The sequence below is a fragment of the Monodelphis domestica genome, chromosome 1 (assembly GCF_027887165.1).
Source record: "Monodelphis domestica isolate mMonDom1 chromosome 1, mMonDom1.pri, whole genome shotgun sequence".
Lineage (NCBI taxonomy): Eukaryota > Metazoa > Chordata > Mammalia > Didelphimorphia > Didelphidae > Monodelphis > Monodelphis domestica.
Window position 1 is genome coordinate 506544750 of NC_077227.1, and position 26128 is coordinate 506570877.

The 26128-nt window shown below is 45.4% G+C and overlaps 1 protein-coding gene across 4 annotated transcripts in view; it reads left to right on the forward strand.

Annotated features, from left to right (window-relative positions):
* The window catches only part of SULF2 (sulfatase 2), a 138222-nt gene that overhangs the window by 15962 nt on the left and 96132 nt on the right, over window positions 1-26128 (forward strand). For all 4 annotated transcript variants that reach the window (XM_056812988.1, XM_007475775.3, XM_001379265.5 and 1 more), the window contains exon 2: window positions 11442-11684. In XM_056812988.1, the coding sequence (XP_056668966.1) occupies window positions 11510-11684 (175 nt within the window). In that variant the 5' untranslated portion in view covers window positions 11442-11509. The remainder of the gene's footprint in view (window positions 1-11441; window positions 11685-26128) is intronic.

Consider the following 26128-nt stretch of genomic DNA (forward strand, 5'->3'; position numbering starts at 1 on the left):
TTTACTCAGATCATTCATAAGTTTTTATGGGTTAAAATAATATCTGGTGATGGTGGGCAACAACAGTTTTGTCTAAGATAATCAACAAATATTTACCACGGGTGTACTAGGTACCAGACGCTATACTAACTAAGCATTTTTGGTGTTATTCAGTCATGTATCTAAGCAAAGATACCAGAATGTTTTGCCATTTCCTTCTCATTTTGCAGATGAGGAGACTGAGGCAAACAGGAGGAAGTGACTTGCCCAGGGTTACATAGCTACTAAGTGTCTGAGGCTGAATTTGAATTTAGGAAAATGCAGCCTTGGCACTCCATCTACTGTGCTACGTCTCTGCTCTATCATGACTGGAAATTACTGGATAACAATATCCAAAATAATTACAAAGTGATTTGAGTGGGACACGCTAAGAGCTCGGGGATCAGGAAAGGTCTCATGTGGAAGGTGGTGTGGGAGCCGAGCCCCTGAGGCAAGAACACTTTCTCAGGGATGGGCCACAGCCAATGCAAAGACAGAGGCAAGGTGTGATTTTGTGTGCCAGGGACAGAAAGAACACCTCTTTGGCTGGATTGTAGCATGAATGAACAGAAGTGCTTTATACCAACACTAGAAGGATCCATTATGGTTTATATGTTGAATTCTCAAGGAAAACGGAGGGAGGAGTTTTATATTTGTAATAGGGAAATTTGTCATGTGAGTTCATGTAAAATAGAGAGTCTTAGTATTAGTAACTATTGTTTTGTTCTTATCTTTTTTCTAGCAGGTTCAGTCCATCAATTAACATTCATTGAGCACCTACTATGTGCCAGGCACAGCGTTAAAGCTCTGGGGATATATAAAAAGAGGCAAGAGACCATCACTGCCCTCCAAGAGCTTACAATCTAGTGGGGGAGACAGTGTACAAACAAGTATATTCAGACCCAACTTCAAACAAGATAAATGGGAAATAATTAACAAGAGGTACAGTAGTGGAGTGAAGAAGGGTGGAGGAAGACTGGAAAAGAGAGGATTTTGGTTGGGACTTAGAGGAAGCCAGAAAGGTCGGTCATCAGAGGGAGCAGAGAAGGGCGAACACTCTAGACATGGTACACGGCCACAGAAAATGGTCAGAGCTGAGAGAGAGATTGCCTTGTTTGGGGAACAGCCAGGAGGCTGTGTCACTAGATGGGAGAGTATGTGGCAAAGAGTAGCTTCAAATAGAAATGGTCCTGGGACAATTTCCATCCTGCTGTTTACACCTTTGTATCCAGTGTTCTGTGGACTGTTGCACAGGTGGATAACTAAATTGCATTTTGTAGTAGAATGAATGTCAGGATGCCAACTTCTTGTCAGACTCACTAAATATATCCTTGGTCCAACCGTATTGCATTGCCTTCTCTATACAGTGTCCCAAAAGTCTTCCTGCAGGCATCCGCTTTCATAGCTTTAAATTGCACCGGTCCTTTCAAGACACCCCGTGTAATCCAGGAGCTACCGTGACAGACAGGACGGTAGAGATGCTACAGACTCCTCCTGGGTCCTCTTCCTTATTATCTCCCCTGCTAGGTCCCTCTACCTTCAAAGCGTTTTCTTCCATTATTATTATTACTACTCCCACTCTTCGTAGTCCTGTTCTTAGTGCTGTTGACGTTATTCTTAGAGAGGAGACGATACCCTGGAGAGGTATCAGGCTCCTCAGCACCCCCCCCTCCCCTGGCACACACAAGGATTGGAAATCAAACTCGAACTGTCTTGACTCCCACTTTAGTGCTCCTTCCCCCCACCACCCAACCACCCACCTCTCAAGGTGACTTTCTGAAGCTCAATGATTGGCAGGGGATGCTGACTTTGACTAGGTCCAGATGGGTTGCTTTTGGCCACAGAGAGGCTCTGGGGAGGCACAATTTCATGTCAGGGCTGCAGGGGCGGCTTTTGGCCACAAGTGGGTCAGCTGGTGAAGCACAGCCCTGGACCCAGAGAGCAGAAGTGGACATTTCTATTTGTAATTTCATTCTCCTTCCTCCCAAGTACTCGGGGACTGTCAAGTGCCTTTGTGCTTATGCATTGGACTAGTGAAATGTAATTTTCAAGGTGATGAGAGCGCACTACATTGCAGACATACACAAAATTCAGAATCCTCTGGGTGCTTTCTCCTGCAGATAAACTCATAAGGAGATTGGGTGGGGAGTATCCCTTCCAGGTAGAGAATTTTTAAAATGAATTATCGTAGATCGGTATTTCCCAGAGTTCCCATGGCAATATTCCAAGTGCAGAGGTTATTCAAGGCCCAAGAATAAGGCCTCAGATGCCCACTATAGATTTATGCTATCTAACATAATGGATGGATGGAATCTGCCATTTCCTGAACTTCCAAGGTCTTTGACATTCAAACACCCAGAGGCCCCTAGAAGAAATCCTTTGAAAATCCAGTAATCAGAGCTATCTAGGTGGCTCAGTAGGTAGAGAGCCAGGCCTGGAGATAGGAGGTTCTGGGTTCAAATCTGGCCAGACACTTATTTGCTCTGTGACCCTGGGCAAGTCTCTTAATCCCCATTGCCTAACCCTTACTGCTCTTCTGCCTTGGAACCCATACACAGTATTGATTCTAAAATGCAAGGGAAGGGTTTAAAAAAAGAACACAGAATCAGAAAGATAGAATCAAAGACCCTGAGTTCAAATTCACCCTTTAGTTCTTATAAGCTATATGTCTCTGGGCAAGTTGTTTAACCTTGATTTGCCTCAGTTTGCTTCATCTGTAAAATGGAAATAATACTAATACCTAATCCCCCACCCCACCCCAGGTTGTTGTAAGGATCAAAAGAGATAATAATTTAAAGGTGCTTAGCACAGTGTTTGGAAGATAATAAGTACTATATGCACTTATTTTTAATAGATCCTTACTTTCTGTCTTTTTTTGCTATTTACTTTTATTTTATTGTCATGCAAAATACACTTCCATTTGGTCACTGTAAAAGTACACTTATACATAACTAAAACCCCTAATGAAAATCAAAGATACACTGATGGGAAAGACAACTCTAAGGATTCTTTCCCTGGAGGCGGAGAGCATTCCTTGTCATACATCCTTTCAGGTACTTTGTCTTTTTTTATTTTATTTTTAATTTTTTTTGTTGTCCTGCAAAGCATGCTTCCCTATTAGTCATTGTTACTTTCTGTCTTAAACAACTCTAAGACAGAAGGACAAGATCTGAGATTAAATGACTTGCCTAGGGTCACACAGCTAGGGAATGAGCTAAGGCCAGATCTGAACCCATGTCCCCCTGACTCCAGGCCTGGTGCTCTATCCACAGAGCCACCTCACTGCCCCTCTGATTATTATTTTTATGATTAGTCCTCATGAGGTACATCTTCAGTTCCTCTTTAGTACGGGGCCAGGAAAGAGCCAAAATTATCTTAGGAACCCCCAAATTTCCCTTCTGCTCCCTCCCTCTCCATCCCTTAAAAAACACATTCAAATCCTTCATTTGCATCGCCGTGTCAATGACTCATGACATCAGAGCCTCCTGCCTCCCCCATGGCAGGAGCCTGCATCCCGGCCAGGATCAGAGCCTCAGGGGGAGGAAGAGATGCTCCGATGTTGAAATGCCAGGCGCCCGTGGATGGCACGGTCTGGGGCTAGAGATGAGCCGGGCCCCCCTGAAGCCTTACACACGGGGTGTTGTGTTTGTGCAGCCTCCCCTTCCTGTTTGGATGAATCACGACGCGCCGATGGCAAGAGTGGACGGGAGGGCGAGTCACTCCGCTCGGGATGCCAGGACCTCACCGGTCTGAACGTGGCTGTTTCCTCCCGCTCTGGCCGGTGCCTGGCAGGGAGCGACCGCCTCGCTGTCGTGCCACCCCGGCTCCGGCCCAGTGGAGTGGGTGTGGAAGTGGCCGTGCCCCTCAGAGTGGGCTCCAGGCCCACTGGACTGGGCGCTGGGCCTCCTGATAAAGAGGCAGCTCCATCCAGTACTGGGCAGCCAGGCTTGCCCAGCAGGATGATAGGGTTTGGAGCTGGAAGGGACCTGGAGGTGGCAGAGGAAACAGATGCTCCGAAGGGGAAGATGACGGGCGGAACTGGCGCCGAGCCCAGGGTCAATGCTACTATTCCACGCTTCCTGGGTGTCTGAGTCGGGCTTCGCTAGTAGTCCGCTGCGGAGGCCCAAGACGAGGAGGACTCTTTCGATCCAGGCCGGCGCTCTTCTCCTCATCACTTTTCAGTTGTGTCTAACTCTTCCGGAGCTCCTTTGGAGTTTCCCTGGAGTGTCGGCCCTGTCCTCTCCAGCTCATCTGACAGGTGAGGAAACCGAGGCAAACAGGTGGGAGTGACGTGCCCAGGGTCCCACCGCTAGGCCTGGAATCTTCTTGCCCCCAGCGCGCCTCCCCGCTGCCCCTCTGGTTTGGGTGAGGGACGCGCCAAAGATCAGGGGTGGTTCACAGCAGAACCCCCACGAGAACTGCGGCCTCCGCAGTCCGCCGAAGAGCCCCGTGTTCCGCGCCATCTCTGAGTCTCTGAAAGGAGAAATGAATGTCCGGGATGATGTTTCTGGGCGGGAGACCCCGGAGTCCTTGTTCCCAGGTCTCTCTGGTCACTGGCTAGCAGCGTCAGGGACCCTATCCTGAAAAGAACAGAGGATCCGGGGTCAGAATAGCGAAGGCCCGCGTGCGTGCTTCTCCGTGTAGGGCCTTGAGTCATGTCGGGCACCGCGGGCCTCAGTTTCCTTATCTGTACAGGGAGAGGAACAAGGATTCAAGGCATGAGTTAGGAGATGCTTAACCCGGGGTTTTCAGGGGAAAATCCGTCTTTATTTTCACTAGCCTTTAAATAAAATGTAGCGTCTCTTTTTCATTATCCATTTTAAAAATTATTCTGAAACGGGGTCCGTGGGTGTCACCAAAGTGACGGAGGAAGGCCCGGCTCAAAAGAGGTTAAGAGTGGCCGGCATAGACCTTCTCTCAGGTGCATTCGAGCTCTGACTCCTGTGAGGTGAGTGGTTGTGAGGGTTAGCTGCCCCAGAGGGGAGTCAGGAGCTCTGGCAAGCCTGGGCACCGAGCACCGCCTGGCATTGTCTGTTTTAGTCTTTAACCCTTACCTCCCCTTGTAGAAGCGGTACTGTGTATTGGTTCCAAGGCGGAGGAGTGTGAGGGCTAGGCAATGGGGGTCAGGTGACTTGCCCAGGGTCACACATACCTGGCATTTTCTTAAAAGTGCCTCAAGAAGCAAGAAACCTTGAGCCAACCTTCCCAAAGGTGCCTGTGGCCGTCTGTGACTGTCCACACAGGAGCCCTCTCATGGAGAACGTCTTCTCCCTCTGGCAGGCTCCGGTGGCAAGGCCAACCACGGGCAGAGTCGCCTCGTACTCGCACCCGGCCCCTGCCCATCTTGCCAGCGTGCCCTTTTCCTCACCTGTGACTTCATCTCTTGACTGTTTGCTCATCTGTAGAATGGGATGATGCTTCCCCTCCCTGTCTGCACCTCCCGCCTACCTCTCATGAGATCACAGGTGTGGAAGGCTTTGTAACCCTGCAGCCCTCTGACGGGACCCTGGCCTTCCTCCCGGCCGGCCGGGACTCCTTCTCTGCTGCCTCTTTCTTCTCATCTAGGCTCCCTTTGCCCCGGCGTCCTAACCTTGGCTCTCCCTCCCCCTTGGCAGTCTTGAATGAACGCCCCCACACCTTCCCCTGACCCCCCCCCTAAAGTGCTTTCCCTTCTCCACCTCCCTGTGTCTGGCACTGTGGATGGGGCCCCAGCCCTGGGTGCAAATGCTGCCTCGGATACTTAGTGGCTAGGTCACCCCGGCACAAATCACTTACCCTTTTTTGCCTCCGTTCCCTTCTATGTACAACGTAAGGTTTGGACTTGATGACTTCTAAGATGCCTTCTCCATCTGGCAGCTGGTGACCCCTCTCAGAGGGACCCTTTCCCAGATAGTCTTTAAGCCCCTTGCCTCGTGTCAATTCTGACCGAAGAGCAGCCAAGACCATAGGCAACTCGGGGCCAAGTGACTTGTCCAGGACGCACGGCTAGGAAGTGGTTAGGGCCAGACTTGAATTCAGGGCATCCTGACTGAACCCGGCACTCTATCCCCTGAGAGGCTACCTAGCTGTCGCCTTAGTTTTTAAATGCATGTGATTAGGAAAGAAGCCAATGAGATTGAAAAACAGTTATCAGAAAGCTGTGTTTTGGAGTTCCCTTACCTTCCATCTTAGAATTAGTACTGTGTATGGCTCCAAGGCAGAAGAGCCCTAAGGGCTAGGCAATAGGAGTCAAGTGACTTGTCCAGGATCACACAGCGGGGAGGTGTCTGAGGCCAGATTTGAACCCAGAACCTCCCATCTCTAGATTTGGCTGTCCATTAGTTCAATTGTGATTTCTGGGGGGCCCTCTGAACGGATCCGGAATTCCTAACCTTTCTGCATGCAGGGCCCCTTTTGGCAGCCTGGTAAGGCTTCGGGGCTGCTTCTCAGAATGCTTTTCAATGCATCAAACAAGTTTCATAGGCTCACAAAGAAGCCAGCTAGACTGAGATCCAGTGATCAGAATGTTTGTTTCTAAAGTCAAGTTCTGACGCTTAGAGCCCAGTGCTGGGATAGCCCCCGGGGCCCCAAAGGCCTTCAGCCATAGCCCAGTGCAGCCCCAGGAGGGGAGGGGACGTCTGAGGGCCCGCGGCTCACGCCCCAGGGCCACGCCACACAACTTCAGAAGGGAGCGAGCCAGGCCGGGAAGGCGAGGGACAGCCCCGTACACGCCAGGATCCATGAAGGGGACAGCCGGGTCTTGTGGGGATGGGGCGGGCAAGGCATTAACATTAGTTATCCAAAGGCCTGTCTTTGGGAAGAGGGAATGTCTGTCTGTCTGTCTCCAGAGCAGGGAGAAGAAATACGCATGTATATGGCACCTACTGTGTGCCAGGCTCTGTGCATGGAATGCTTTATAGATAAGACTTCATTGGATCCCCCCAAGAGCCTTGGAGAGTAAGTGCTATTATTCCCATTTTACAGCTGAGGAAACTGAGGCAGACAGCAGTGAAGCGCCCTGCTCAGAATCACACAGCTAGTAAGCAAGACTGAATTTGAACTCAGATCTTCCCAACTCTGGTCTTGACATTCAAATGGACTGCCACCAGTTTCCTAGAGTGCTCCCTGGTGCAATAAAAAGGAAGATGGAAGTGAGGGGCAAAGAAAGAAACGACTAGAGTACAGACTTCAGCTCAATAAAAGAAAGGTTTTCTAATCATTGGAATTGGAACCCACCAGGAGCTTGGGCTCCTTGGTAAGATAGTGAGCTCCCCATCACCAATGGTGTTTTAACGAATCTTAGGTAACTATTTGCTAGGCTTCTATAAGAGGAGATTCTTGCGCTGAGTGTACAGTTGTACTGCCTGACCTAAAAGCCCCGAATGTGTTTTTCCAGCGCTAAGGTTCTCTAACTCTTCTTACCCCTCTTTAATATATCTCCTCTCCATATTTCAGGACAAATTTGATTGATATTCATAAAGTGTTTACAATGAGGCAATGTGGGAGATGGAAAGAGCACAGGATTTAGAGTGGGAGGACTTGGGTTCAAGTCCAACCTTGCCATCTATACTGTGTGACCTTGGGCAAGTCACTTATCCTCTTTGGTCCTCAGTTTCCTCACCTGTAAAATGGGACGTGGGTGAGGTTAGAGGGTAGATTAGAATAATTATAAAATCTTCTCATTCCTGTAAGGATACAGCAAATACTATTCGGACTGTAGAGAGGAATATTAAGATTAGACCCGATGCAATCCCTGCCTCGTGGAACTTACAGTCTGAAAGGGAATGTATTAGGTACACTGATAGCTTTAATCCTTAAAAAAGAGCTTGATGGCATGCAATAGGGGCAGAGTCCACATGGGACTGGGGCGCGGGTCAGGAAGGGGAAGTGGAGAGCCAGAGACAAAGCCCCTTTATGGGAGGAAGGCTCCTCCTCGGTCTATCGCATTTACCCATCACCCACCTGGTATATCAAAACTAGTGCGTCCATTTTTTTAATATTTTAGGAGGCAGCTAGGTGGTACAGTAGATAGAGTGCCAGGCCTAGAATCAGGAGAACTTGGGTTCAAATCTATCCTCAAATACTTCTTAAGCTATATGACCCTGGACAAATCACTTAACCCCATTTGCCTAGACTTTCTGTCTTAGAGTTGTTACTCGGACTGAAAATAAGAGGGTTTAGGGTTGGGTTTTTTGGTAATATTTTAGGGAATTTATTAGTGTTTCTGGTTCTTTCTGGACTCTGCTACCAGAATTTTAAAAAGCAAAAATAGTACAGTATAGAGGACAGGGTTGGGGATCTGTAGGTCTGTCCAAGTGCCCTAAGGCAAATTATTTCCCCTTGGTATCCTCAGTCTTTAAAAATTAGCTAGACTAGCTTATCTCTGAGGGTCCTTCCAGCTTCTTCCCTGTTCTAATGTGTCCCTCCCTCTCATCCAAGTCTGACATTCTATTCCTTAAGGTCAATCTAAACTCTGCCCTATGTTCTCTATTCAGTTCTATATTTAAAGGGCCCCTTATGCTCTGATATTCCACACCCTAAGCCCCTTTCTTTTCCTTTGTGGCATGCTGTGTTCTAAGGCCCTTTTCCCCTCTGATTTTCCCTGTTCTGAGGCTCTTTTCCCCTCAGACTTTCCCTGTTATAAGACTTTTTTCCTCTCTGACTTTCCCTGTTCTCAGGCCTTTTTCCCCTCTGACTTTCCCTGTTCTGAAGCTCTTTTCCCCTCTGATTTTCCCTGTTCTGAGACCTTTTTCCTCTCTGACTTTCCCTGTTCTCAGGCCTTTTTCCCCTCTGACTTCCCCTGTTCTGAAGTGCTTTTCCCCTCTGATTTTCCCTGTTCTGAAGCTCTTTTCCCCTCTGACTTTCCCTGTTCTGAAGCTCTTTTCCCCTCTGACTTTCCCTGTTCTGAAGCTCTTTTCCCCTCTGACTTTCCCTGTTCTGAAGCTCTTTTCCCCTCTGATTTTCCCTGTTATGAGACCTTTTTCCCCTCTGACTTTCCCTGTTCTGAGACCTTTTTCCCCTCTGACTTCCCCTGTTCTGAGGGCCTTTTCCCTATAACAGTCTAGGAATCAATCATGAATTTCTGTGTAGTGGTTTAGAAATCTGTTTAGGAGGAAGGGCTCCATAAATACTAACTCCTGTCCCTCTTGACGTTTCTCCAGGTTAAATACAGATGCAGGAGCTAATTTTTCTGTAAACACTGGGAATTAGCTGTTTCCAAAGGGCCTCGTACTGGGATAGGGAGCCTTGGGCTTACAGAGAGATGCCAGCACTGTACTTGTAGAGGGGACCGATTGTGTGATTCTGAAATTGGCTCATGGGAACAGGACTGGGCTATTTGCTTTATGGATGGAATATCAAGTTGGTTTTGCTGAATGAGGTTCAGTGTAGGCTCTTTTAGTTCAGCCACTTTGAATCTCACAAAAAGTAGGCGGCCTCCCTTGTGTCCTTTTTTCCCCTTAATTGATTTCCACCACATTATTAGAGTGAGCTGGCTTTAGGCCAGGGAAAGTCATCGCTTGGGAAATTCATCAAAAATGGGACTCATTGATCAGTTGATCTCATGTAATAATTAGCACTTGTTAGTTTTTATCTCATTGCTCATTGGCTCAAGTCAGGGAAAGGAAATCCCATTGATCCTGAAGAATCCCAGCGGAAATTCTTATCAGTTCCCTGGAGGGCAGCCTCTCTCCAGAGGGATGGGGGGTGTTTGGGGGGGCTGAGCTTATATCTACAGATCTCAGCCCTCCCCTGCATCAGCCTCTAAGCACTTCACCAGCCACCAAGGCTAGAAAATTCTGTCCCAGCTTAGGATCCTGCAGTGTTGGGGCCAGAGAGGACCCTAGAAACAATCTATTGCAAATTTATTCTACAAAGAAGAGAACAGGGGGTACACCAAAAGTCATACCGAGCAAATGCCCCTGGAACACTGTGCCAATTGATTGCTTGAGGTATACTTTGGGATTTGATAAGCTAAGAAAGGTTTTTGTCCTCAAGTTCCAAAGAGTTCTGTTTCTCATCATAAGTGTGTCATGCTCATTTCAGAAAGGATGCTGACATCTCACAGACCTGTCCTATGTTATAGTAACCTGCTAATAATAAAACTGCATATGTAGAACACCTTCCCTCTGGAGGACAAAAAGCAGTTGCACATCTCTGCTCTCTTTTGTCCTCACAGAAGCCCCATGAGTGACAGGTAAGAACAGGCATTTCACGGATGGACAGCAGAGAGGTTGTCACTTGCCCAAGGTCACACAGTGAAGCATCTGTAAAACATTGACTCCTAGCCCCCTTTTTTGGAAGGGGCAGAGCGGGAGGGGGGCTGTGCTTCATTCCCTTTAGATAAAAGAAACAACCATACATTTACTCCTGGGAAGACACTTGAAAGTTCATTTTGATAAGAGGCAGAATGTTACATGAAAGAACAAGCAAGCTCTGTAGCACTGGGGAAATTCTCCCATTAATTCTCTCCATAATCCCTTTGCATGTTCCTACCCTTGCCATTATAGCTTTGGATTTGAATTTGGACTTAGGAGAGTTCAGTGGTTGGACAACATGGGAAAATTATAATAAAGGCTTAGGCAGTTATTTGTTTTAGAAACTGTTGCTATTTGTCCCCTTTATGCCCTACTGTGTGTCTCCCTTCCCCTATCTTGATACTCACTCCTTATAACAAAGAAGAGAAATGAAAAGTTATATATAATATACACACATATATATATATTTTAAGCATAATAACCAACATGAGTCCAATGATGCATGCACCATTCCATGTCCTAAGTCATCTGCCTTTACAAAGAAGGGAAGAAAGTGGTTCCATTTTCCATTTTCCATTTTTAACTTTCTTTTATTTTTTCTATGATATGTAGAAATAACTTTTTGACTGTTGTTTTCTGACATTTTGCAATTTTATTCTTTGTGGATCTCCAAAATCTGTTTTAAACAACAAACCTGCGAGATGGGTGCCACGTGTGTTATATCATTCCCACCGCAGAAACCGAGTCTCCCAGAGATCATGACTTGCCCAACTAGCAAATATCAAAGCCTAAATTTGAACAGAGTTCCTCCAGCTTCAACTCCAGTGTTCTTTCCATCATAAGCGTGCCAAAGACCCCAATTTCTTCTTTCCTCTATTCTTTGAAGAGCCTGTCTTAAGAATCTAGTTGTAGAGATAAGTGGCTTCTCAGGTTGGATGGTTAGGGCTTCATCAAACCCTCCAGATGATTACTTGACTCCAGGAGGGAAGGATCCCTTTAGCCATATGTGTTGCCTTGGAAAACTGAACATATTTTGTTCCTTCCTTTGTGGGCTTGAGACTTGGGCTGATTGTAGCTTCTATATCCTTTTCAAAGAATTTCACAGTTCGTGCTAAAGGATTTCCTGAAAATTATTTTTGGTTTATTCTTGCATGCATATCGATGTGGTTCTCCCTTCTTTACTCACAGATCTGAAATAGAAGACAAAGAAAGCAACTTCAACTTCCCAAGTTTCACAGGAACCGAATCAGCGAATAATGGCCCCCTATACCCTTCTCCTCGGCTTATTCACTGTGACTATACTCTCCCTGCTGGACAGCAGCTCAGCCTTCCTGTCAAGCCAGCGCCTCAAAGGGAGGTTCCAGAGGGACCGGAGAAATATCCGTCCAAACATCATCCTCGTCCTGACAGATGACCAGGATGTAGAGCTTGGTAAGAGACCCCAGACATAAGAATGATTATGAAGGTTAAAAAAAAAAAGAAAGAAAAGAAAAGTCAAACCATCTCTGGCAGAGTTCTATGGTCTTAGCTACTCCCAAGTGAAGGTGGGCAGCATACGTGGCAGACAGACAGAGATTTGTCTCACAAATAGATTCTGATTCAGCTCTCAACCTGAAAGGTAGATTTTCTACTTGTTCTCCCTCCTCTCAAACCCCAACCCTCTCCTGATGAAAATGTGCCTTACTCCTCAGCGATCAGAGGGCTCAGGGACAACATGGGAGGGACACTGGGAATGGTCCTGGCAGGTGTTAACCAGTCACGCTTCACTTCGTTAGCTTACTTTTCTCTCCCTTTGGAGAAAGAGTTATGCCAGCCAGTTTGGAGACTTGTAAACTGGTTGGAGAGACCTCTGAAGAAAGTATTATGGGCAATCCAAAAGGGAATCCACTCCATCACATCATCTCCCTAAATATACGTTTTCTCAGTTATTGAATGAAATAGAATAAGCATTTATTAAGTACCTACTATGTGCCAGACCCTGTGCTAAGCACTTTTATAAATATTATCTGCTTTGACCCTCACAGCACCTCCGGGAGGTGAAGCTGTACATTATCCTCATTTTACACATGAATAAACTGAGGCAAGCAAAGATTTTAATGGTTTACCTGGTGTCGCACTGCTAGGAAGTATCTGAATCCAGATTTGTACTCAGATCATTGTGTCTCCCCGCCCAGGACTCTATCCACTGTGCTGACTGCAATTTATCTGCTGCTGCTGTCTGCAAAATGACCCTTTTCTGGATTTCTTATTTAGTGGGAAAAGGAGAAGTTGACATTTTAGATGCTGAGAAAAGATAATTTCTATGAAACCAACTCGCTTCATGTAACAGTTTGTGGTAGTGATCATAGGAACAGATTTTCCCAGAAGAGTTTATGTGAGCAAAGAGAATTTGCAGAAATGAAGCAGCCAGCACCCAGTGGGCTTTCTTGATAAGTTTGATATACAAGATTCAGATTTGCCAGGCAATAGTGTTTAGGATTACTCACAAGCTGTAATTGTGATGGGCATTTGAAGTGGGGCAAGTATATGTGAGCAAAATTTTGCCAAGGATGCTTCTAAACTACCATTGGCCCTTAGAAATAGTACATTTATTGCCTATTATTACAAGTAAAGAAGAGAAGGAAAAAAGGAGAGAGAAAAGGAAAGAGGAATAAGAAAGGAAGGAAGAACAGGAAGGAAAGAAGAATGGAGAGGGAGGGAAGGAAGAGGGAGGAAGGAAAAAAGGAAGAAAGAAGGGAAAGAGGGAGGGAGGGGAGAAAAAGAAAGGAAAGAAGGAAGAAATGAGGGAGGGGGAGAGAAGAAACAAAGGAGGAAGGAAGGAAGGAAGGAAGGAAGGAAGGAAGGAAGGAAGGAAGGAAGGAAGGAAGGAAGGAAGGAAGGAAGGAAGGAAGGAAGGAAGGAAGGAAGGAGGGAGGGAGGGAGAGAAGGAAGGAAGAAAGGGAGAGAGGGAGAAGGAAGGAAAGAGGAAAGGAACTCCCCATTAGCATTTGAGTTTCAGGGTATGGCTACCAGGACCACCTATGAGTTACAAATCATAACAAGAATTCCCAATGGAGTTTGTTGAGGGGTGGGGAAGTGGAGTAAGACTGAAGTGGGGAGAGACAATAGGCAGAGAGACCAGCCAGGAGCCTATTACAATAGTTCAGACGTGAGGAAATAAGGGCATGCACCAGGGTACAGTATCAGGAGAGAAGAGGTATAGAATTGTATTTAGGATTTTGGGATTTTAAAATTTGACTAGTCAAGTGACCATGGACAAGTCACTTCAACCATTGGTGCCTCAGTTTCCACATCTGTAAAATGAGGACAAGGATTACCTCTGCCAACCACCTTCATAAGGTTGTTGTGGGAAACGTGCTTTGGAAACTTTAATGTGCTACAGAATTATGGGTATAATAAGAGTACCAACTTCCTGGGGTTGTTGTAAGAAACAAATGAGATGATATTTGTAAGGCTCTTAGCTCAGCACATAGTAGGTACTTAATAAATGCTTATATTCAAACCTAGAGGTGATAGGGAGCCCTATTGCCACCAGGATCAAATACAAAATCCTCTGTTTGGTTTTTAAAGCCCTTCATAACCTATCCCTTTTCAGCCTTTTCACCCTTTATTTTCATCCACATAGTCTATGATCCTGTTACATTGGTCATCTTACTGCTGTTTGCCAAACATACACCTTTACCCAAATCTGTGCATTTAAAAAAATATTTACCTTTCATCTTGGACTCAATACTGAGTATTGGTCCCAAGGCAGAAGAGCAGCAAGGGTTAAGCAGTGGGTGTTAATAACTTGCCCAGTGTCACACAGCGAGGAAGTATCTGAGGTCAGTGGAGCCAGCTCCACTCATGAAAGAAAGGTAGTCATGGGCGTGATCTGGACCTCCTGTCTCCAAGGTCTGTCTCTCTATCCACTGAGCACCCAGCTGCTCCCTTTCCTGTGCTGTTTCACTGTTTCACTGACTGTTCCCCATGCCTGGCCTGTTCTTCCTCCTCACTCATTCTTCTAACTTCCTTGGCTTCCTTCACATCCCAGCTAAAATCTCACCTTCTGTAAGAAGCCTCTCCCAGCAACCCTGAAGGCAGCTGCCTCGCTTCTATGCCTCTCACTGACAATCTATATATTTTGGTCGCCCGTCGTCTCCTCTGTTAGACCATAAACTCCTCAAGGGCAAGGGATGTGTTGTGGCTTTCCTTGTATCCCCTGGTGTTTGGCACAGTTCTTAGCATATAGTTGGCTCTTCAGATAGACTGACCGGAGTGGCGCACCAGCTCCTTTCTCTGGCTCGTTGACTGTGAGATGCGCATGTCAAGCCTGAAATGCTGCACCCACCGGTCAGGCCCTTGGCAGTCTCCCATAGCAGCTGTCATCCAGAACCAGCCAGCTCCACTCATGAAAGAAAGGTAGTCATGGGCATGATCTGGACGAGGGAGCCAAAGAAAAACCACAGTAGGTTTTTGATCCGGCAAAGGTTCTGTTCCTCTTGTAAGTTCCCAGTATCCTAGGCTTCAGATCAGTGCCCTAAAGTGTTTCTTCCTAACAGATAAGCTGGAGCTTTGTAGCAGTTGAGCTGACTTTGAAGATGGGTTGAGTTCCTTCTAGGAGGTGGGGAAACGACAATGCTTTTGAAACCACAAGACAGACTCAGTTCAATAATGCATGTCCCAAAAAGCTGAACCCATTAGCTCACAGTCTGGTGCAACTTTCAGTCCAGAGGGTGGTCCTAAAAAATTTATCATCTGCTATTTTCTGCTCCTCTGTGATGCAGCTGTACGACTCCTCTGGGCTCGAGCCTTCTTTTCCAAGATAATCTAAAGCCTCTTTCCAATTTCAAGCACAGTGAACAGCTGTCCACACCAATTAAGGTCTGGCTGGGACACTGGTACCTGATAAAGCTAAGATTAGGAATTTATCCTGTTCCTTAATTGACATGGGTGATTTTTTTTTAGACCAGATTTTTATTCTTTTGCTTTAGTGGTGGACAAACCACCCCAGGTAGCTAATTGGGATTGTCACAGGGGTTAATTCTGAGCATGTCAGAATCACTCGGCTATCTGCTTGATGGTCAGTGAACTGCAAAACCATCAGGTTCGATTTCTAGAAAGGTTAGGAAAATTCCCCGTTTGAATGATCCACAGGGAACTTTTCTGTTTCAGGCAGCTCTCTTTATCTAAGAGGTTAAGAAAGAAAAGCAACAATGCTGGGGCAGTCTTTGGAAGGGCTTTTGCAAAGGCACAGACACCGCCACAGACTTGAATTCCCAGGAACAAAAACAACAACAACTAACTATATTGAGCGATTTAAGATTTAAAAAGCATTTTACTAGGGCAGCTAGATGGCTCAGTGGATAGAGAGCCAGGCCTGGAAGTGGGAGGTCCTGGATTCAGATCTGACCTCAGACCCTTCCTAGCTGGGTGACCCTGGGCAAGTCACTTAACCCCCATTGCCTAGCCCTTACTGCTCCTCTGCCTTGGAACTAATACTTAGTATGAGTTCTAAGACAGAAGGTAAGGGTTTAAAAAAAAAGAAAAGAAAAAGAAGCAGATTTTTATTGTCTGATTTGATTCTCAGAATAACCTCATAAGGTGGGTATTATTAATACTTCCAATTCAGGATGAAAAAACTGAAGCTGGGAGATACTAAATGACTTGACTTGGAAGTCCCATAGCTAACAAGTAGATGAAGAAGAATTCTTACACAGGTCTTTCTGACTCCACACCCAATGCTCCATTCATTACACCCTGCTGCCTCAGAAGAACCAGACTGGTGTAGTGGGTGCCAAAGATTGGAAGAGGTTGGAGGCCGAAAAGTGGTGTCTCCAAAGGTTCAAGTTTCCTAGTTATGGCTCTGCTATTATTCAGCTATCCTAAGCAGGAGCTCTGAGACTGGCCTCCTGAGCCATGGTTTTAACCCTTGAAGGCTACCACACAATAGAAGTTGCTCCCACTTTAAGAAAACTCCCATCTCTTCATTTGATTCAGCAAATAATTATTAATTGCCCATTATGTGCAGCCTAGGAGAGGATGGAAAGCTCAATAAGGGGCATCTGTGTCCTCAAAGACTTTAAAGTGGGAGAAAGATAAAATGTATACAAATAAACACCCTGTGTGCTGGGAGAGTTTATAGAAAGAAGGGATAAGACAAATCAATTAGAAATTTACATTTTAAAAGAATTCTTTGCTTTTGGGAGAATTCTGTATAATCTCACCTCTTATGTGCATTATCTTTTTACAAAACGTGTCAATATTTGACAAGTTGGGAAGAGAGAATACTAACTCTAGTTTTGAGAAGGTTAAGAGGTGGTTAGAGACCTGATTCTTGGCCCTACCACTCTCAGGTTACCAAGGTATAGTGTTACACCTTTTCAGAACACGTCACTTCCCTCTCTGGGCCTCAGTTTCCTTCTCTGTAAAAGTGAAGACTGGATCTCCTCTAATGTCCCACCACTGCCAACCTTGTGCGAATCACTGGTGAGGCCCTGAGCCCAAATGGTGGCTATATAAATGTAAAGAAGGAATGAAAGGGGCAGCTAGGTAGCACAGTAGAGAAAGCTCCAAGCCTGGAGTCAGAAGGACGTGGGTTCAAATTTGACCTAAGACCCTTCCTAGCTGGGTGATCCGTGGCAAGTCACTTAACCCGGATCACTAGCCCTTGCCACTCCTGTCTTAGAATTGATACTAGGACAGATGGTAAGGGTTAAGAAAAAAAATAAAGAGAATGTGTTTCAAACCTACTTAGCCATCAAAAAACTTCATTCCTATGAGTAGACATTGAATGGCTTAGTAATGAAAGAGTCCTTTCCTGCCCCCTCCGAAGGAAGTAAGTCCAGTGTGGCTGCAGATGCAGAAGCCCAGTCTTGTCTAAGCCTAGATGGTCACCGAGTGCCCCCTGAGCCAGAGCTCAGCCTCCTCTCTCCCCTCAATTTTTCCCAGGTTAGACCACAGTGGTTTTTTGTCTGCTATTCTATAAAACTTTGGTCCTTAATTCTTAAAATCTTTAAACTTGACAAAACAAGCCCCTACATCCTGCTCCCTCGATTTCTAGTTGCAGTCTTCTTTCTGGTGGATTTGGTGCCATGTTGTCATCATGGAAATAGTATCAAAAATCACCTAGGCCCCTCCATACCCATACAGTACACCTCCCCAGGAGGCGCCATCGCCATAGGGCTTCTACTTAAATTCCTCCAGCCACAGACACTTTTCCTTACATTGAAGGGAGAGTAGTTCACCCTCACTTCTGGAAAATGAAACTTCTAGCTGGAGAGTGGGGCTTCCACGGAAACCTCCTCTTGTAGGCAGGATGAGTTGATTCATTCTATCCAAAGCTTATTAAGTACCTACTATGTGCAGGTTCCTGAGCTACCTGCCAGGGGAGGCGCCCTGATAAATGATGGATGGCCCCTGCTCTTAAGGAGTCGATTAGGGAGAGAGATGACAGAAAACTAAAAGGTGTAATGTGAAATTGAGAGTGAGGAAATCGTCTCACAAGCACTGGCTTTGGAGTGGGTGCTGGGGATAAAAAGACAATAAGGAGGGGCAGCGAGTGGTGCAGCAGCTGGAGAGCCAGGTCCAGAGACAGGAGAATCTTGAGTTCAAATTTGACCTCAAAATACTTCCTAGCTGTAGGACCCTGGACAAGTCACATAATTCTAATTGCCTAACCCTTATCTGCTCTCCTGTCTTGGAATTGAGGCTTAGTTGGATTTTAAGACAGAAGTTATGGGCTTAAAAAAAGAAAAAAAAGACAGTAAGGAAATATCCCCCAGTCCTAATCAGAGTCGATGTGTACATTTATAAGTATGTGCAGAAAAAGTAGATTCAAGATAAATATAATCTGAATACAAAGCGGGGGAGGCAGGGCACTAGTTGGGGGGGATGAGAAAGGCTTTCTGAGGAAGGTGATGCCAGAGGGGTGTATTATTCCAGGCATGGGGGACTAGGGGACAGTCAGGACAAAGATGCAGAGGTGGGAGACGGAGTGTTGTGTTATAGGGAACAAAGAGAAGGGCAGTCTGAATGGATCATACTGTTTGAAGAGAGTAAAGCCTGATGCATCTGGAGAATCTGAGGCCAATTTGTGAAGGGCTTTAAAAGCCAAACAGAGGAATTTCTAGCTGAGATGCAAAGTTCTCTGTGTGACAGAGAAGGAAGGAATCATCCTTCCTTCCCAACTGGGAGGCTCAGAAAGGCTTCATGGAGTAACAGGAGAGAACCGAGCCGTGCCTTGAAGGCTGGGTAGTATTTCAGTGGGCAGAGAGAGCAGGAAGGGCATTCCAGAGGTGGGAAGGTGCCCTCCGGATCCCTGAGTCACTTTTATCATTGACTTCCTGTCAGGCTTGCTTTGTGGTCCAAGAGTAAAAGGCCAGTTTGTAAAAAGGAGGCCCAAGGGCTTTCCCTCTGGGATCAACTTCTCCCTTCCCCATCTGCTAGCAGGGGGAAACCGCACCCTGTCTTATGGACTGGATTTCTAAGGGAGTGGCTCTGAATCCCATGTCCTGTGAACCTTGGGGCCAGATGGCTTGAAGCCTGGCCTGATAATGCCCAGGTCCTACACTCTACAGGGGAAATGTTGGACAACCAATCCGGTTCTTCCTTGTCACAGCCTCCTGGCACCCACGCTGACCCACGGTGGAAAAAAAGAACAAGAAGGGGGAAAATATATCTGGGTGTTGTCGTGCTGGAGTTGCAGAGAAACTCATTGTGACCAACCCTGGAGATTAGCTTTCAAAACACATTCTTCCACTTTTTCAGTCTGGCAGTGGTCAAGACCATTCCAGCCCTTGATGCCAGCTCACTATGGGAAAAACTTTTGGTGGGGGGAGGCAGGAAACAGAGCTGTAGGCCAGGCCAGGCCTCAGAAGATTGCTCAGCCCTTACAGGCATGAATAAAGAAAGGGACCTTTACTCACTCCTACATCAAAGGATCTCCCCTCTCCCATCCTTCTCTGGGTGAGCTAAGTGGAACTATCATCCTTATCTATAAACCAGCTGGTTGCTTTGTTTGTTTATTTTGGGGAAGAGGGAGTTGAAGAACATGCTGAGGAAGCCAGTCTCACTAATAGTCATCTCCTCCATTGGAATAATGGAAAAAAGACTGAAATCTTCATTCTCAGCTCCACCTGAAGACCTTGGGCAAGTCACTTCCCTTCTGTGGGCCTAAGATTTCCTAATATTTGAAATGAGGATAATAGTAACCTGTACTTCCAGCCCTACAGGGTGTTTATGAGCAGGGATTCTGTCAGTCTTAAGGGACCATAGCAGTAGGTATAGTTGACTTTCTCTTGGCCATAGTTCCAACTAGAGTTCCATAGAGCCAACAGTTTTAAAAATGGCACCAATGGTCCTCATCTCTCTAGTGCTTTGCCATTTACAAAGCAAGTACTTTTCAGACTCCATAGGCCCACACATCTCTAAACCTGAATTTGTGATCTTCATGTTAATTCCCCTGGATAGGTACTCTTTGGGTTATTATCCTCATTTTAGAGATGGAGGTAAGTGCTGGCACAGGGACAGGGGAGACAGTGGTCTTCCTCTTTTTTTAGAATTCATTGTATTGATGTCTTCTGTCTTTCCATCATGGTAATTCTCTAATTCCCATCTTGCTACTCAGCACTCCCTTGTGAGAAAGAAAAAACTAAGCAAAATTACCCCATACAGAAACCTAGTCTGACAGGGTATACAATCTTCTTTCCTAGTACTTCTCTGCCTTGAGGAAGGATGTACGGAGTGTGCAAGCAGGACTCCCACATCTGATGTGAGGGCTTCCTGAGCCCTTTTCAGGGCTGCTCATCCACCGCTGGTGTCCAACTCCCAGCTATGGCTCCAAGAAGCTGTAGAATGCACAGCAGCCCTGGTAAACCATCTTGGCAGATGAGCTAAACTAGGTTGAGGGTCACCAACAAGCCAATGGGTGAATTAGGAGTGTGTCTACCCCAAGCATGGGAAGACTTCCCCCAACAGAATGGGCAGATGAAAATGATTTGTTTTCATGAGGGTGACTGAAGCTGAAGCTGTAGAGCACTGAAGACCTTGGTCAGACTTCAAAGATGCCAAGGTTTCCTGGACCATCACCAATTGTCCCGACTTTTGTCTCGGCATTGAACTTTGGTGACTCCAGAAGAAAGAGTGAGGCTACTGACTTTGTGCAACTCTGCCTCGGTTAGATCCAATTCATGCCCAATCAAGGCATCATTTCTTGATATCAGTGGTCCTCTGTGAAAAATGAGGTCTGGCGGTGCTGCTAGGTGACTCAGTGGATTGAGAGCCAGGCCTAGAGACAGGAGATCCTGGGATCAAATCTGGCCTCAGACACTTCCCAGCTGTGTGACCCTGGGCAAGTCACTTAACCCCCATTGTCTAGCCCTTACTGCTCATCTGCCTTGGAACCAATATACAATTTTTATTCTAAGACAGAAGGTAAGGGTTTTTAAAAAGAAAATGAAGGACAAACAATCTCTTCATCAGGACTTTCAAGGATTTTTCCATCAGAGTTCAACAACTTCTTGATGATCTTTTCATTTATGTTCTAGTCATATATGTCATTCTCTTGGTTGTGTTTATTTAGCTCTTCATTTATTCCTAGAAATCTTCCTGTGGTTCTCCAAGGAATGACATTTCATTACACTGGTATACTATTGTTTTCCCAAGTCATTTCCCAGGCATTGGATATGTCTATGTTTCCAGTTATTGTCACAAAGAGTAGTAGGGTAGGACATTTCCTGGCTGTGTGACCCTGGGTGAGTCACTTAACTGCAATTCCTAGTCTTTACCACTCATCTCTTCTTTTTTTTTTTAAACCCTTACCTTCCCTCTTGGAGTCAATACTGTATATTGGCTCCAAGGCAGAAGAATGGTAAGGGCTAGGCAATGGGGTTAAGTGACTTGCCCAGGGTCACACAGGTGGGAAGTGTCTGAGGCCAGATTTGAACCTAGGACCTCCTGTCTCTAGACCTGGCTCTCAATCCACTGAGCTACCCAATTACCCCCCTTTACCACTCTTCTGCAATGAAACCAATACACAGTATTGATTCTAAGATGGAAGGTAAGGGTTTTTAAAAAAGAGCAATGTGGATATTTTGGAATACACAAGGCCTTTGTTTCAATTCCTTGGGATATATATCCAATAGTGCAGTGCCTTTTGCAGCTGCATATCAATTACAAGAGAGATTAGACCAAAAAAGAGCTTGGGTAGCTTAATGTGACCCCTCCCAGTGACTTGCAGTGGAGGACAAGACCACTTCAATGCCAATCCCCTATTGATTCTGAGCTAATAAATGGATATACAAAGGGTCATATGTCTCAGATGGTCAAAGAAATAATCAGTGGGTCCAGCCTTAGTGTTACGTCACCTGTGAATCTCTCCCTGATCCATTTCTCTCTAGTCTTTAATGATTCTCTCCCCCTAACATCCCACTCCAATAATAAGGTCATAGATTAGAGCTGAAATGGGCCTTAAAGGCCATTTAGTCCAACCTCCTCATTTTACAGAAGAGATTAAGTGATTTCCCTAGGGCCCTGTAGCTAGTAAGTGGCTGAGGTAGGATTCAAACTCAGTTCTTCCTGACTCTAAGTCCAACACTCCATCCCTGACCCATCTATCTGTCCACTTCTGAGACTATTCTTGCTTTTTCTTTGAATCCTCAGCACTTAACAGATTTCCTGACAAATAGTAGTAGCAATAATAATAATAATAGCAAGTGCTTACTAAATGTTGCCAATTGATTTATAACATTCTTTATTGTGAGTTATTTGAAGACAGGAATTATACCTTATTTAATCTTTATATCCCTTTCTTCCTTAATCTTTCACCAGCACTTAATAGATATTTGCTGAAATGGAAGTGGAAAGTGGAATATTTTGGCACTCAACAACAATCCCCAATTATGGTACAGAGGAAGACAATGGATAGCTTGAGCTCAGGAGTTCTGAGCTTTAGTTAGCATTAAAGCCGAACAGGTGTCCATGCTGAGTCTAGCATTCAGTAAGGGAAGCACGAAGCCATCAGGCTACCTAAAGAGGGTTGAACCAATCCAAGACTGACGATGAGTGGAATTTGGGGTCCTTGAGTGGCCACTACCATTCCAGCCTGGGTAAGATAGGATGACCTGAGGCAGAAGGAAAGAGAAAGGGAGATGGAGAGAGAGATGGGTTGAAATGAGGAAAAAGAATGCTTCTCTACAGAACAACTTGGATAAATTATAGCCAAAAAGGTCTTAGAAATGGTCTAGTTCCTTTTATGGAGGAATAAAATGAATCTTGAAGTGAAGGAAGGAGTTATTCCAGATCATACCAAACTCAGATTTGAACTCATCTTCTGTAACTCTAAAATCAGTGCCCTTTCTGATAATCTAGATAATGGTATTCTATAAAGGCATTGAGTAATGTTCAGGAAATTGACAGTATGTCCTAAAGGATACCCAAGTATTCTTTAGCATCCTCATTCCACGAGCCACCACAGGGATCTTTGACTTTTAGCCAGAAGAGTCCTTAGAGGTCATCAAGTCCAACCTTCTCATTTTTCAAATGAGGAAACCAAGGCCCACAGAGGCTAAGCAGCTTATCCAGGATCACACAGTAAGTGAATATCCAAAGTGGGATTTGAACCCAGCCCTGCCTGATTCCTAAGTTCATAACACTGTCCATCGTGACTCAAGATAATGATAGCAGGGCTTTCATTCAAATACTATTACCATTGGAGCTGACAGAAGGGAGGGGGGGAATTAATCACATAATCTCTCAGACAATAAAATGTTCGTTAATGAAAAATCCAATATTGCTTCTTCAAACATCTGCTTAATTGATTTCAGGTTCAAGAGCAAGTTTTCCTTGATGGCCATACGGTGCTAAGGCCTCAACAAATCCTTCCTAGTCATTTATGCCCAGCTTCAAACAGGGTTTTAATTTCTCCCACTGTAGTAGACGCCTCGTTTAAAAAACAGATCGGAGGAAATCCAATATCATTATTTTGTATTGAGTTGCACACACAGTATAATTATTGCTAGCTGACAGACGTGAGCGGATTCCAGCACGAGGGTGGAAATCAAGCATAATTGGAAAACAAAAGGATTTCCTCTTCTCCAACACTGGCCCCAGATTCTCGGGTTGCCCTTTGGCCTCCCTTCCCATCGTGTGGACAGAATCTTTCTGGAGGGGCCAGTTTGCTCCCGGCTCGGATTTGGCTACAGAACAGGTATTGTAACTGAACAGGCTTTTCAGAAGCTGATCCAGCTACATTGCACACATTCCAGAAACCCTTGAGGAACGGATGGGAACAGGCAAACAAATACTGAGCTTGTGGTTAAAAGAAAACAGTCCCAAAGATCAGAGTGCAAGCTGTGAGCTTGGCTTTCTACCTTTACTCATTTTCATTCCATTACCCACCCCCATCCAAGAAGTGGAATGCCCCCTCCCCTACCTAACTAAATCTTACCTGCCTTTTGAGGCAGTCTTCAATGAGAGGATCAGAGATTTAGAGTTAGAAGAGAAGTTAAGTGACTTTTCTGGAATCACACAGGCACCTAGTCTTACTCTCAAGTAGATTACACTAAAGTGGGAAGGAGAGGGGTAACAAGAATTATACAAATGTGTCTTTTAAAAATTTTAAACCCTTATCTTTTGTTAGAATAAATACTAAGTATTGGTTCTAAAGCAGAAGGGCAGAAAGGGCTAGCCACAGAGGGTTAAGTGACTTGCCCAAGGTCACATATCTAGGAAGTATCTGAGGCCATATTTGAACCCAGGACCTCTAAGCCTGGTTCTTGAGCCACCTAGCTGCCCCTATTTGACTCCTTTTTTAGAATAATAGATTTTTATTGCTTTCTTTCTACACTCTTTCTTTTTAAGTAGATGAGGGGATTAAAGAACAAAGAAGGAATGTGTCTGAACTAAGATTATGCAGGTACTAAGTTGCAAAGGTAGGATTTGAACCAGCTCTTCTGGTTCAAAATCCATTTCTTTTCCCACCATACCACACTGCCTTCTCAGCCAGCAGATTGATGGCAGCATTGGGTCTGGAACCACTAGACCATTTATGATCAGCTTCACCCAGCCCTTGAAGCGAATGGAGGCCTCCAGACGTTCAGGTGTCCTGAATTAAATCAAAGCTCCCCAGATCAGCCCTCTGCCCACCGAGTCCTCCACCTGCCTATGACAAGGGGGGAGGGTGACTTCACTTAGTGCCCAACACAGCAGGGAGGGTCCATCATGGAAAGAAAACAGCTTTCTGTTGTTCTCTCAACATCTCCAGGCTTGTGTTGGAGAAAATAAGTTTTGGTTGGCTGGTTTGTCTTGTTTAAAATATTTAAGGCTGGCCTCTTTAGCTCGGCATGGAAGGGTATTCCAGAACCCTACCTGCCATCAGAACTGTCAGTCTGCATTAGTTCTAATTCTTGGGCTGAGGAAGGCGATTAGATCATATGTTTTTGTATTAAAGATGGTTGATTTATAGAGCTGTGTCATTATGCAGTTTTATTAAACCAGGTTACTGTCCCCAAGGGGAGGCTTAACATGGAGTGCTATTTATGCACAGATGCCTCTGTCATTTAAGGGGATTGTTAAAACTGTACTTTAATAGCAGAATAACCAAATCCTCCTTCAGCCAGCCTGTTTGTTCAGGGGTGAGCTCACTCGACAAGCAGACTGTGCCCAGAGCTGGCCAACCAATGCACCATCTTCTTAATTGCCATAGAAATTAGAGGGATAACAATATAAGCATGAAGACTTTTTTTTAAGGGGATAAAAAAAATCCACAAGCAAGAACTGGCCTTGCATGTTCTGACTTATTTCCTTTTGCCTACTGTTATGTTTCAAGCTAGTTACTGCCAGAGAATCCATCCACCAGGTAGCTATTGTCCTCTTTCCAGGGAAAGGTCAAGGGTGACCTTGGAATACCAGCCCTCTTTCATTCCTCCACTACTGAGGAAATGTGTCCACACACTGCCTGTAGAGAAAGAAAGAAGCACTGGGTTATGCCACTTGGGTTATCTCTTCTGATCAGCATCAGTGGGCAAGCCTTGAATGTGCCTTGAGTGTGGGGGACCACACTGGCCATTACAAGGTTCACCGAGGAGAGGGTAGGCACAATCCCTGACTTCAAGGAGCCTTTTTCAAGCTTTTGCTACTTTCATTCATTCAACAAACATTTTATGAAGCACCTGTGTGTGTCCAAAGCACTCTACTTTAGAGCAAGGTGGGGCCTAGAACAAGAGGCATAAAAAAGGAAAAAAGACATAGAGTACCAGACCTCAAGGAGTTTGTTTTCAGCAAAGATCACAGTTCAAGAGTTCTTAACCTAGGACCCAGGACCCATGGATGGATTTTAGGGGAATCTATGGATTTAGGGAGGAAATTGCATCTTTATTTTTACTAACTTCTTTTTTTTTTAAATAGTATGTCTCCTTGTCTTGCTCAGGCTGAAAATACAGTGCCCCCCACCCCCACTCATGGGCCTGATCTCAGTATTGATTGGCACTGCCACAGAAGGATGAACCTGCCCTGTTTTTCCTGCCCGGGCGAGTTCTCTCTTCCTTAAGCACCCCTTCTGTTCCTTGGGGGAATCCGGAGCAGGGGAGTGGATTTACTGGGGGTTTTGTGCTACCTACTGAAACTCAGAATTCGTGAATTCCAAGGATCCATCAGTTTCATTCTCCCCCAGGAATAAAGATTATAGAACTGTCCTGCCTCACTTAGCTTTTACTTACTTCTAAGTGGAATTAAGCATTTCCTTTATTAAAGAAAATGTTTTGGGTTGGGTTGTTTTTTTAAGTTATTCTGAGAAGGCATCCCCTAGGCTCCCCCAGACTACCACAAAAGTCTCTAACACCCAAAAATGCTTCAGAACCCCTAGACTAGCCCAACGCCCTGATTTTACTTAGCAAAAA